The sequence below is a fragment of the Montipora foliosa genome, chromosome 1, assembly GCF_036669935.1.
Source record: "Montipora foliosa isolate CH-2021 chromosome 1, ASM3666993v2, whole genome shotgun sequence".
In the NCBI taxonomy this organism is placed as follows: Eukaryota; Metazoa; Cnidaria; class Anthozoa; order Scleractinia; family Acroporidae; genus Montipora; species Montipora foliosa.
Window position 1 is genome coordinate 56,089,798 of NC_090869.1, and position 11,918 is coordinate 56,101,715.

The 11,918-nt window shown below is 42.4% G+C and overlaps 1 protein-coding gene across 1 annotated transcript; it reads left to right on the forward strand.

Annotated features, from left to right (window-relative positions):
* Window positions 1-5,015: 5,015 nt before the first annotated feature.
* LOC137971421 (uncharacterized) lies at window positions 5,016-5,680 on the forward strand. Its single transcript, XM_068818251.1, has 2 exons — window positions 5,016-5,310; window positions 5,358-5,680. Exons 1-2 carry the CDS (start codon window positions 5,016-5,018, stop codon window positions 5,678-5,680), a joined length of 618 nt encoding a protein of 205 aa, XP_068674352.1.
* The last annotated feature ends 6,238 nt before the right edge of the window (window positions 5,681-11,918 follow it).

The following is an 11,918-nucleotide window of genomic DNA, read 5'->3' on the forward strand; positions in this document are numbered from 1 at the left end:
ACGGGTACCACGCAATCACGTGAAAATTGCACCATTCAGGGCTCTCATTTGATTGGTTATCTGTAACTTTCTTTCATCATTGGCCAATCAGAATGCTTGGTTTGTTACCCTTTTTTGCATTGAACTACCTCTTGTCTGAACTGTGTCATCTGAAAACTGTATTTCTCTTACTAGACAGGACTGAGTAATTCTTTCATTTGATTATTAGGACGAATAACCTTGTTTTCAAATGACGCCCGACTACAATAAGCTGTTTATGAGCCTTCAAAATTTTTCGTTGTTTTTCTTTTGTTTTAGAAACTTTAATTGTGGCCAGGTCAATGTCAATGACACCAAGTACGTTCGTCTTATCAAATGACAAGGAAGTATTAAAGACAAGTAAGATATCGCAAGACGTCGATCGACCGAAAGCCCTTGAGAAAAATTGCAGTATTCCGGATGATTGGCTTTATCCGTTGTGTGCATATAAAGTTCAGGTAAGCGAACAGGAAGGTGTGCCTCCAAGAAGTCCGAAATTACCATGATCAGGGCGCAGCTATTACAAACGGCTTTGGTGATTGGTTATTACAACGGCCCTAGTGATTGGTTCGGCAAACAATAGGCACGAATAAGTGTCATTAGCTTTTGCCACCCTAGAATTCCTTACTTTTTCATGGCTAATAACTGGCTCGTTATCAAAGCTAAAAGGCTTAAAATTGGACATTTAACTAAGTTTAACAAGTTCTTCTACCTTTTGAAATCAATTTGTGAATAGCCTGAGACAAAATGTAAATAATGACGTCAGAAAGATTCCCTTATAAAAAATCCTGTGAAATTGGAGCTCACATCTAGCGGCATTTTTCCTGGTTGACCAAAAACCGTAATGGTACAAGATACAGAGGTGGCTCTGTGCACTGGCGCATTGGTACAACATTAATTTGGCCTATTGTTTATTTACCGCAAAACTTGGTTTAAAGGAAGATACTTTTCTGAGGGGACAGGAACGGTCAGGTAAATACAGGAGCCCATAAGTTGTGGACTCTTGGTAAATATCTTATCTCCCTATTTTAAAACGAAGTTTTCTGCCTCCCTATTTTTCTTGGCCGTTCTCCCTGATCAGTACTTTGATGAGTTGATGTGACCATAGGTATTATATGGAGATCGTTAGAAAACTCGACAAGTTTCTTTGTTTTATGTTTTTGTTCGCTGTTTTGGCCCTGGCCATGCACAAACCACACCCCTTTTTTCTAAAAGACAGCCAATCAGAAGTTTTGATCTTTATGCTTCATGCTCCATGCATAAAGACTGATATTGTTGGCAAGGCGACGCTTTGGGCGAGCTTTGTTTGCTGGGACACAAATAATACCACATATGTTTGGGAATTTTGACTCTCTTGAATTAGTTAGTGAAAGAGGCCCTAAGCCTAGTTTCTGCACTGGGCAAGATGTAGAGAAATTCCCGGATGACTGCAATGCCCCAACTGCATCATGGGCAGCAACTAACTAAGCATCACGGTCACACTCAGCATAAATCCATTTATTTCCTCTAAGCAATAAATTCCACCTTTGTTCAGAAACTCATTTAAAAGATTGTGCATGGTCACGGTCAAGTTAACATGAAGCGCGATCTGTCACTATTGGCCGTTTTTATACTAGAGACACATAATTCGTCTGGGACGAACTTGGGCAAACAATTTTTCTACGTCCGTTAAATTCGTTTGGTGTAAAGATGGGCACAAGACGCATTATGCGACTGGACGAAGTATCTACTTTAGTGCGTCTTCGAAGACGCACTAAACTGGATAGTTCGTATAGACGTATTATGCGTCTTGTGCTCGTCTTTATACTAGAGGAATTTAAAAGACGCAGAAAAAATGTTTGCCCAAGTTCGTCCCAGACGAATTATGCGTCTTAAATAGTTCGTCCCGTCTTTACACTAGACGGATAACATGAGAGACGTATAATTCTTCTGAACGGATTATGCGTCTCTAGTATAAAAACGGCCATTCACGCTTTTGAATTTTCCAGTTATTCATAGCCAGTCCATCTATATGAACTATGATGTGACGTAACACCACACTTCCAGTCTAAACTCCTTATCATAAAAGAACTTTGCTCTTTGAAGACTCTGAATACCTACAGACGTCTTAATTTAACATGTAGTACCAGCTTACCTTTGAATGATATACCCTGTAGTGTCGAGTACATGAAATGTAATTTCTATTTTTGGAATATGTAACACCACGTGCTGTTTGTTCGTTTATAAAACATCTTGTAAGCGCTATATGCTTGTATGTGTTGAAAAGTAGTAATTAACGCGGTGCGGATGAAAATACTACCTACATTGGCGACGATGATGGCGAAGTTCAAGGTACGTTGAGTTCGTGGAAGGCGATGCAGCATCGAGAGGCATACGATGGCAGAAATGGACGGCGTTGTTAAACGACAACTTTGAACGGTTCGAAATTACAGGGCCCGGGAAAAAAGTGAAAGCTCTTCGAATTTACGGAGGAGAAAGGATTCGTGACTTGGTTGACAGTCTTCCTGAGCCGGTACTGGAAGAAGAGGCGAACGACTTCGTCAAAAGTATGGCTAAATTAAACACGTTCTTTTTGCCCAAGAAGAATACGGATGTCCTGGTCGCAAGGTTTCGCAAGATGCCCCGAAATGACCACGAGACCAGAAGCCGCGAAATGCGAATTCCATAATACGGATTTGGAAATAAAGCGTCATCTTCAGGAAACTATTCGCAACAGGAGGCTCGCAAGAAAGACTGTGAGAGATCGGTACACTTAAGAAAAATTTCTCGAAGAAGCACAGGCAGAAGAAGAGTCGGAAAGGAACGAGCAAGAGATACGTTCGAAAGAAACTGAAGATGCAAATTTCAGCGTAAACAAAATTTGAGTGGGAAAATATCGTGGCAAACATGCAAATCATCCTTCGCACGTGTAGAAGCGGAAAGTCTCAAGGGAAATCGCAAGAAAAGAAGCAAAGGAGTAACTGCAGAATACCCTGCCACATCGAAGACTAGTCCTGAAAAAGCTTTATTATCCAATGGGCAAGTCCCTCTCTTTCTTTAGAGCTGGTAATTATATTTCTGAGTGGATACGCGGATACTTGGATACGCATTGGGCAAGTCTCTCTCTTTCTTTAGAGCTGGTAAGTATATTTCGGAGTGGATACGCGGATACGCAGTGGATAAGACCCGGAGTAACTGCAGTGCTTTCTTTTTCACACGATCTCGTGAAAAAAGTATACATGTATAGTTATCCGAACCGTAGAATGAAAGCTAAAATTTTACAATAGTGCTTAGGCTTAATCATTAAAACGAGCGCTTAGGCTTAATCAGTAAACGAGTGCTTTCTTCTTCACACAATCTCCTGAAAAGTGTAAAAATGAAACCTAAAATTTTACTATACAGTATGGTGTCCTTGGCCTGCGAGATCCGTAGTCCGCGAGTTTTCCAAACATGATGTTATATTTCCTCGTTAACTAACATACCACCAAAACCAAATGCGTCCCATGATTTCTTGATTATTCTTCTTTCACATGACGAAATTTCGGCTTTCCTGCCATCGGCGATTGTGCGGAATTCAAGTTTGTTGACAGGTGTGTTAATTTGTCTTTCTAGAAAGCCTTTACTTTTGCGGCTCCATAACTTATTTGGTCATGTTCACTTGGCTTGTGTAAAGATAAAACGCAACGGGAACACGTGTTTTTTTGCAGAACAGATTTACAGATAAACTTATTTCTGCGGCTGGGAACGAATTTGCTGCAGAGTTTTAAACTTTTGTTTTATCGACTCTTGAAAAAGTTGCGCATAGGTGTCCTTGGTCCACGACTTCTACTACTTATGACCCCAGGGAACTTAAATGACGCAAAGCAGATAAAGAAAACCTTCGATAAATGGAAAAGGTCTTTGCTTTAATTGAATATTTTCAAAATCTTCTTCATACATGTTTACGAACGGGTCACCTTCTTTTGTATGTATAGAATATCTTTACTTTCTTATATAGAAATGGAGCTTGTGTTCAGCCGGGAGACGGTCAACTGAAAATAAAGACAAATTCTGTACTCACAACGACATCCAATACGACTGTACCTAATATATATCAAGGATAGCAATAGCATGTTCGTACAGAAATTATTATCGGGATTAACAGGTATTTTTTTGGGCTGCCTACATGATTCGTGGACCAAGGACCAAATTCGCGCACGCGTGGCTCGCGATTACGCTCACCTTTTTTCGAATTACAAGAGAAATATTTCAGCTTGGAAGTTGCCAATTTTAATATTATCGCAAGAAACGAAAAAGGTATCTCCAGGGAAAATTTCAGTTCGTGGCGTTTTGATTCAGGTAAGATATTCAAGATTATCCTTTTTTTCTCGCGGACCACGGACACCATATTGTAGTGCTTAGACCTAATCACTGAAAACGAGAGCTTAGGCTTAATCAGGAATCGAGTGCTATTCCGAGAAAAGTGTAGTTAACCGAACTGTAAAATGACTCGATCATCGCGCTTTAAGAACGAGAAATACATATCAACAAGGAGATTGATCGCGCTTTAAGATACATCGTTGTCTTTCACTCTATCATCGTGCTTTATGAACGAGAAATACATATACATCAGTCTCCTTCGCTCTCTTTGTTTGGCGCGTCAGAAAGGTGAAATACTGGTTTCCACTGCGTATCTGTGTATCCAAGCAATTTAGGTTATAGCTTCGAGTTGGCAAGGCATTCTGCAGTTAAGCCAAAGCAAATTAGCCAGCGATCCTGTGGAAGGAGCACTCGTGCATGAACCTCGCAAGTGCCCGGCGTTTGGGAAAACGTGTTAACGGTGTGGCAAGAGAAACCATTTCGCACGTGTTTGTAACAGCGTTCGCGATTCAGCCAAGAAGGTAAATCAAGTTGATGATGCGTCTGACGAGGACGACTCCGATGAAGAATATACTAACAAACTTTCTCGCGGCTGGATGCATTCAGGCGCAGGAAGAAAGGCTACTGAGAAATTTCTCTTGAATGGCGTGAAGGTCCTAATGGCTATGGACTCTTGCGCAAGTGTCAATGTAATGGACGAAGAAAGATTTCTGAAAATTCAAGAAGAGTCCGCGGAAAAGCTGTATCTAGAAAAGACGAAGGTTAAGCTTTACGGATATGCAAGTGAAACCCCGATACCCGTTGCTGGAAAATGTAAGGCTGTGATCGATGCTGGAAACAAAGCGGTCCTGGCAACATTCGTAGTTGTGAAAGGGAAAACGGATGGAGAAATGTTGCTCGAATTCGATACCGCGATGCAACTTGGAGTGCTTAAGATTACGAAAGCAGAAGATGGTGAGGGAAAGGCTGAGATGAGACCAGCTGTCGCTAGCATATTTCAGAGTATAGCTGTTTGTTTGATGGCATCGGGAAACACAAGCACGCCAAGGTGAAGATTCGAGTTGATGAGTCAGTTACGCCAGTGAACGGGAAGATTCCTTATCACTACCAAGATAAAGTTAAAGGAGAGCTCCGAAAGTTAGAAGACGCGGGAGTGATAGAATCGGTTCCGGAAGAGGAGCCAACCTCGTGGATTTCTGCGCTGGCCAAACAACCAAAGAAGGCAGAGGGAGAGATTTGCATCTGCGTGTACATGAGGAAACCTAACAAAGCTATGAAGTGTGGGAAGCGAGAGTTTCCCACCGTTGAAGATGTACTTCAGTAGGTGAATGGGGCGGTGAGATTATCCAACTAATGAAGCTTGATCTAAATCATGAGTACCATCAACTCGAGCTCGATCCAGGATCCAGACACTTGAGCACATTTTCGACATCATGGGGTTTGAAACGTTAAAATCGTCTCAACTTTGGCACTGTTATTGCCAGGAGGTGTTTCATGAAGAGATCAAGAAGACAATTTCCACAGTTGACGGATCGAAGAACATTGTAGATGACATAATTGTGTACGGCAAGACACCTAAGCTTCATGACGAGGCCCTCAGAAACACTCGCACACGAAACACTCGGAGTATCACCGGATCCAGTGAAAAGTTCAAGCACTAAGGGAAGCTGAGCGACCCACCAATGCATAGGAGGTGCAGTCCTTTTTAGGGATGACCAACTACTCCGCGCGTTACAGGACGAATTCCTCCACTTTTTCAGCCCCTCTAGGTGAGCTTACTAGGAAAAGGAACTGCTGGAGCTGGAAAAGCTCACGAATTCTCTGGTTGAGAATGCAACATTGGCTTACTACGAACTTTGAGTAGAGACAGAAGTTGTGGTGGATGCTAGCCCAGTGGGCCTTGGTGCTTTTTTAACTCAGAGAAGAGAGGAGGTCACATTTCTGTCATTTACATAAGTAGAGCCCTCAGCCCGGTTAAGCAGAGGTACAGCCAGAGAGAACAGGAAGATTAGCTGTTCGGTGGGCGTGTGAGCGTCTCCGCATGTACTTCGCTGGTGCAAGATTTAAGATCATCACTGATCATAAGCCGTTGGAATTCATCTTCAACAACTCAAGCAGCAAGCCACCAGTGAGAATAGAAAGATTTTGTATCTACTTGCAAGAGTTCGACTTCACGGTGGAGTACAGACCCAGGCATCCTGTCTAAACGCCAAAGGACGCCGCTGACTATCGCGAGCCCAGAGGCAGACAAAAGCGGTTGTGAAGCCCATCATACAGAGAAATGTCCGACAAGCCCTTTCCATGGAAAAAATTAGGGAAGCCACTGAGAAAGATCACACTCTAACATTGGTGATAGACCTGGCGCAGAATGGCGGTGAAGAGACAAGGTAGAATTGTAAAGATTTGAAACCTTTCAGATTGGTACATTCCAAGCTGTCGGTAGCGAATGGATATCTTCTCAGAGGATCACGTACAGTTGTGCCCAAAAGCTTACAGCAAAGAGTGGTCGGCATTAGTCATGCGGGGCATCAAGGCATCGTAAAGACGAAGCAGCTGCTACGTTCTTCTATCTGGTTTCCCGGAATAGATCGCATGGTGGAGACCACAGTCCGTAGCTGCCTATCTTGTCAGGCACCAACTCAGCGGAAGCAAACACAACCACTTCCGAAGACCGAGTTACCAGAAGTTCGTTGTGACTATTACTGCTGCAGGGCGTGGATGGAAGACGCTTTTGCCAGTCATTCCTGCGAGTGTACCGTTCGACTCCACATATAGTGACTGGGAGAAGTCCTTACTTCTTGTTATTCGGTCATTCCTGCGTGTGTACTGTTCGACTCCACATATAATGACTGGGAGAAGTCCTTACTCCTTGCTCTTCAGTGGTAGAGAAATTCGAGGCAAAATTCCTCAGTTTAACTACAGTGTTGATAACAATTTGGGTTCGAGGCAAAGAGATGTTGAAGCAAAATGCACGACGAAGACTTGTGCAGATATGAAGGCGAATTCTAAGAAATCTAATATCCAGGAAGGCGATTTGGTGTTGTTTCGTCAACAGAAAAGGAACAACTTCAATTCACCATTTGAGACGACACAGTCGGTGGTTGAGAAGAAGGCCACCATGGTCGTAGCTGAAAGAGTTAGTGATAGTAGGACAGTCGCGCGGAACACGAGTGACTGTAAAGGGTACTCAGCCCCAATAGAGGATCAGGTGCAAATTCAGCATGGTTCAAATGTTGCTGAGGAGCCTGCAGTTACAGCCTGTGAGGCTGAACCGACGAAACCAGTTTGTCTACCTTTGCGTGAACAAGAGTTTCCTGTTTCTGAGAGCGACGCGTCAACGTCAAGTCCACGTATTGCTGTTTCTACTACTCCAGTTTCCTGTAGTCCTGGCAGAGAATCCAGACTTTCGAGACGAGAGAGGTGGAAACCTGTTCGTTTTAAGGACTCTGTTCTTTATTAAGACTATCATTTGCGTACGAACCTGTAAATTAAGGGCCATGAATCAAGGGTAGATTAGATAACAGTGAAACAGAGAAAATGAAATGTTTTGTTCCTGTATTTTTCTGTTTATTTTTCTTTCGCAAGTTTCTTTATGTCGAATTTTTTTCCAGGAAGAAAGGGATTTAATTTCGAGTATATGAAGTGTAATTTCTGTATTTGGAATATGTAACACCGTGTGCTGTTTGTTCCTTTATAATACATCTTGTACGCTTGTTGAAAAGTAGTAATTAAAGCGGTGCGAATGAAATACTTCATACCCTACTTGGCTGCCTTGCCAAACTAACAGCCTCTTGTGTCTTTATGGTATTGATTGGATATATTGTCTTGCTAAGTGTTCAATGGTACGAAGTCCATGAAGATCTTTAAGAAAAAACTCTTTTAATACGATTACATTCTCAGTCAGTTTAGTTCAACAGCTTCCCGACTTAAGCAATTTGCAGTATAATTATTTTTGCACAAAATGTCCAAAAAAACTTTTACTTGACACCGTCTCTAGTACCAGAAGGTCAATGTTTAAGTGACAGCTAAATTACTTCCTCAGCAAAGATCACAACGGCGGCGTTGTTATCGATGATCGTATGACATGTCGGAAATACCGAAAGCTCCATTCCAATGTCAAAAATAAGATATTTCTTAAGATTAAGTTGCTGTATTGCTGTACATTTCTCAAAACCTAGTGGAAGCACCAAATCGGAAAGCATTACTCGTTTTATTACTGACGGCTAAACAGACCTAAACACACACGCAGTACACAGAAGACGGAAAACCTTTCGTGTTCACCAGGGCCTTGCCCTTAACCATGATCTTTGAATCGTCACAGAAGACACAAAAGGCACAGAGAAGGCAGACCTCTCCGAAGTGTCACGTTTCGGCGAACACTTACTCGCGGCGTGGTCAAACGATTTTCCGATATGGCCTCTAAATCTCACTTACGGTCATGGCCAAACAATGAAGCGAGAACTTACTAGCGTGAAGCGCGATAATTAAGCGCGAAAAGAACATTGAAAACTCGAAATACTCTTGGATACCCAGTGTCTACCCATTCTTCTCTTGATGTAACTGTTTAGCGGGTCCAGCGGGGAACAGATCTGTACATTTTCCTGTATTAACATATATTCAGATCTATTCAGTGAGGCTTTAAGGACGGTGCATACTATTGTTATTGCGCATATGTTCAGCGCATCGAGATACTCGGATTTTCAATGGGTGGCGCTTATTAATACAGGGATATTTTTGCGCGGTTCAAAACTATGCGGAAAAAGCAGAACTTTGCAAGTGCTCTTGGTATCCAAAAAGAAAATTGGGGGTATCGGTGCTTTTTTCAGACACAATTAAGCTTGAATTTGGAAAAGAATGCCATACCTTGCTTTGTATTTTAAAGCTTTTTACAAATATTGTTGATTAATTATCTTCGAAGAATGCGTTGTTACCCCAATTTTCTTTTGGATTTCAATATCTGCTTTTCCGCATAAAAGACTGATGTCACGTTTTTAAGACATACTCAGTCCTCTCTTTTCGCGCTGGGTCTCCCGTCTCCCTGTATTTTGGCGTACTTTCTCCCTCCACCCAGTATTTTTTTAGTACTATAGGCCAATTTGGGTAAATCTTACTCTTGGATGATGGAATCTTGATCATCAACCGAGATCACAGAGGGACCAGGCCGTGAGCCAGTGGTGAGAGCCTTGGCAAACTTTTAACCAGAAGAATATTTTGTACTCTTGATAGAGACTTAGCCACCGCATCAAGTTCTCTGACCTTTGAACAACTGGGGCCAGATCATTAGCACAACACCAAATCGTAGTTACTTTCTAAACTGAATGCCTATCATCTCAGGGCTGTGTCTCATACCTAGGACTTTTCTTCGTGTAATCAGTTCCGTGTTGAGAATAAGGACTTCAAGATTTACGACGGCGATGTCGACAAAAACGTCACCTCAAAATAACCTCGACGTCGTCGTTAACGAAACTCGGCTCCGAGTATAGTTTGCTCACTGACACTTTCTTCGATGTGATAACAGTCCAATGTTCGCACGGAAATGTTGACCGCAACCACCGCAGGAGATGATAGGAGAGTTCACGGGGTTTTGAGTTCTTGCTTTTCTCTCAAATCTCTTGGTCTCGTCATGCTGCCTTCTGTTGTTCTCAAAAACTGCTGTTTTTAATGAATAAGCCTTCTCCAAGGATTTCTTTCAGCATCTACCATCTCCCAACTGGCCTGGTTGATTTCGCCCCTTGAGCTGGTCTTTGTAGCTTTTTTGGGGGGCGCTTTTGTGGTGTTTTGCCGGATGCAAGTTCAGAAAAGAGGATTTGTTTGGGAAGGCGGTAGTCTTGTATTCGGGAAAGATGCCCAGCCCATCTTAGTCTATGTCAGGTAACGATGGCTTCCAGGCTTTTCATGTCTGCTCAAAGGAGGACTTCGTTCTTACTGAGCAATTCGCTCTTGCCACTTGATTCGCAGAATTTGGGTAAGTTTGGATGGGTGGAATCTCTCAAGTTTTCGGATGTGTCTTCGGTAGAGGACCCATGTTTCACAGGCATACAGTAGGGTAGAGATGACTGCAGCGAGGTAGACCGTCGGTATGGTCATTAGGTTCAGCCCTGGATTACTGAAGACTCTCTTGAAGAGTTTCCCATCTCGCTACCGTCGCACAATGTAGGCGAAATGTCCTGAAACTTACTTGGTGCGAGTGGTTTCAGAGAACAAATATAAAATGATAGTTTCACATTTGCATGATCACGTTGTCGTTAAAACCTCAAATTTAGTGATTTGTTATGCAGAATACCGCAGAGAAATGTGCTAAAACGCTTGCCGCACTTGCCGCATGACAGTTTTTCCTCTGTAACTCATTATTACTGCTTTTTTGTGGTGTTTTCGTCGAAGTCTTCGTAGATCTTTAAGTAGGGAGCTTTAAGCAACAACAACAACGGCAACAATTCGCGTTATTGCAATCACTTCGTGACTATTTAAACTTTTTTAAAGTGATAAGGGTGTGATAGTTTCTCAAAATTGACACTGGTCGGAAAGGCGCTTAATTTACGGGAAAAAGTGAAAATTTATCTTCAAGTGCTGACGTTCTTCATGAGACCGATCCATGAGACCTCAAATTTGGTTGTTTCACGTTGTTGTTTTGCCTGACGACGGCAAAGAAATGGACAAAATGAAAAACGTACGTGCAGGGCGTGCAAACCTGTTGTTTTTGTCCACTAAATATGCAGATTTGTCACGTTTTCGTTGCCGTGTCGTTGCTTAAGTTCCCTAATCTCTAAAATGCATCGTGTAAAATGTAAAGAAATGTCACACGAGGTTCCAGTGGGTGTCGTCTAATGTTATCCGTGTTGAACGCAGTTAATGTCTGTACGGCTCAAGGTCCATTGTTTGGGTTTATGGGATAGATGTGACATGAGAAGCTATGAGATGTCCTGCGAGAAAAAAGTTATCTTGAATGCACTGCTACAACATACATGTATATCACGTTTCGGCAATACCGTCTTCATTAAGAGAAAACATCACAATGCGTTGCAAACGAGCCATAAAAATCATACATAATTAAGAGAAAACATTTAAAAGACGCTCGCGCAGCAGTATTGAGAGGGCTCCGCATTTCACAAGATGGAAAAAAATCCTGCTTCCAATCCAGTTGGAGCCAAGGTTCAAGATTTATATTTGAAAAACATCTAATAGCGTCTTCGTCTTTCCTAGTCTTATAGACTGGACCTGCTTTGACGGACGGTGACCCTCGTCTCGGTCCAGCTGCCGGGGAATCCGTTTTGCAATGTTGCGCCTGTCCGGGTTCTTCTTAATAAACTCAAGACGGTATTCCTGAAAGCGTTTACCCCGAAGTCCTGGCGTTGTCTATATCATGTATACAATTCCAGGGTTATTCACCGACACGAAACATACTGTAGATAAGTGGGCTGGTGACTTAGCCCAACAGTGACCTCGAATGCCTTGATTTGGACTTGTGTAGACCGTGATATTCTCCCATGGAATTCATGAAGGGAACATATCCGGCAGTTCAAGTCTGTCTGCCAAAGAAAAGCTTCCATCTGAGGTCGAGGATC

Coding starts and splice junctions, on each gene's coding strand:
- LOC137971421 (XM_068818251.1), top strand. CDS start 5,016: ATGGCTATGGACTCTTGCGCAAGTGTCAATGTAATGGACGAAGAAAGA. Junction 5,311..5,357: donor GATTACGAAAGCAGAAGATG/GTGAGGGAAAGG, acceptor AGCATATTTCAG/AGTATAGCTGTTTGTTTGAT.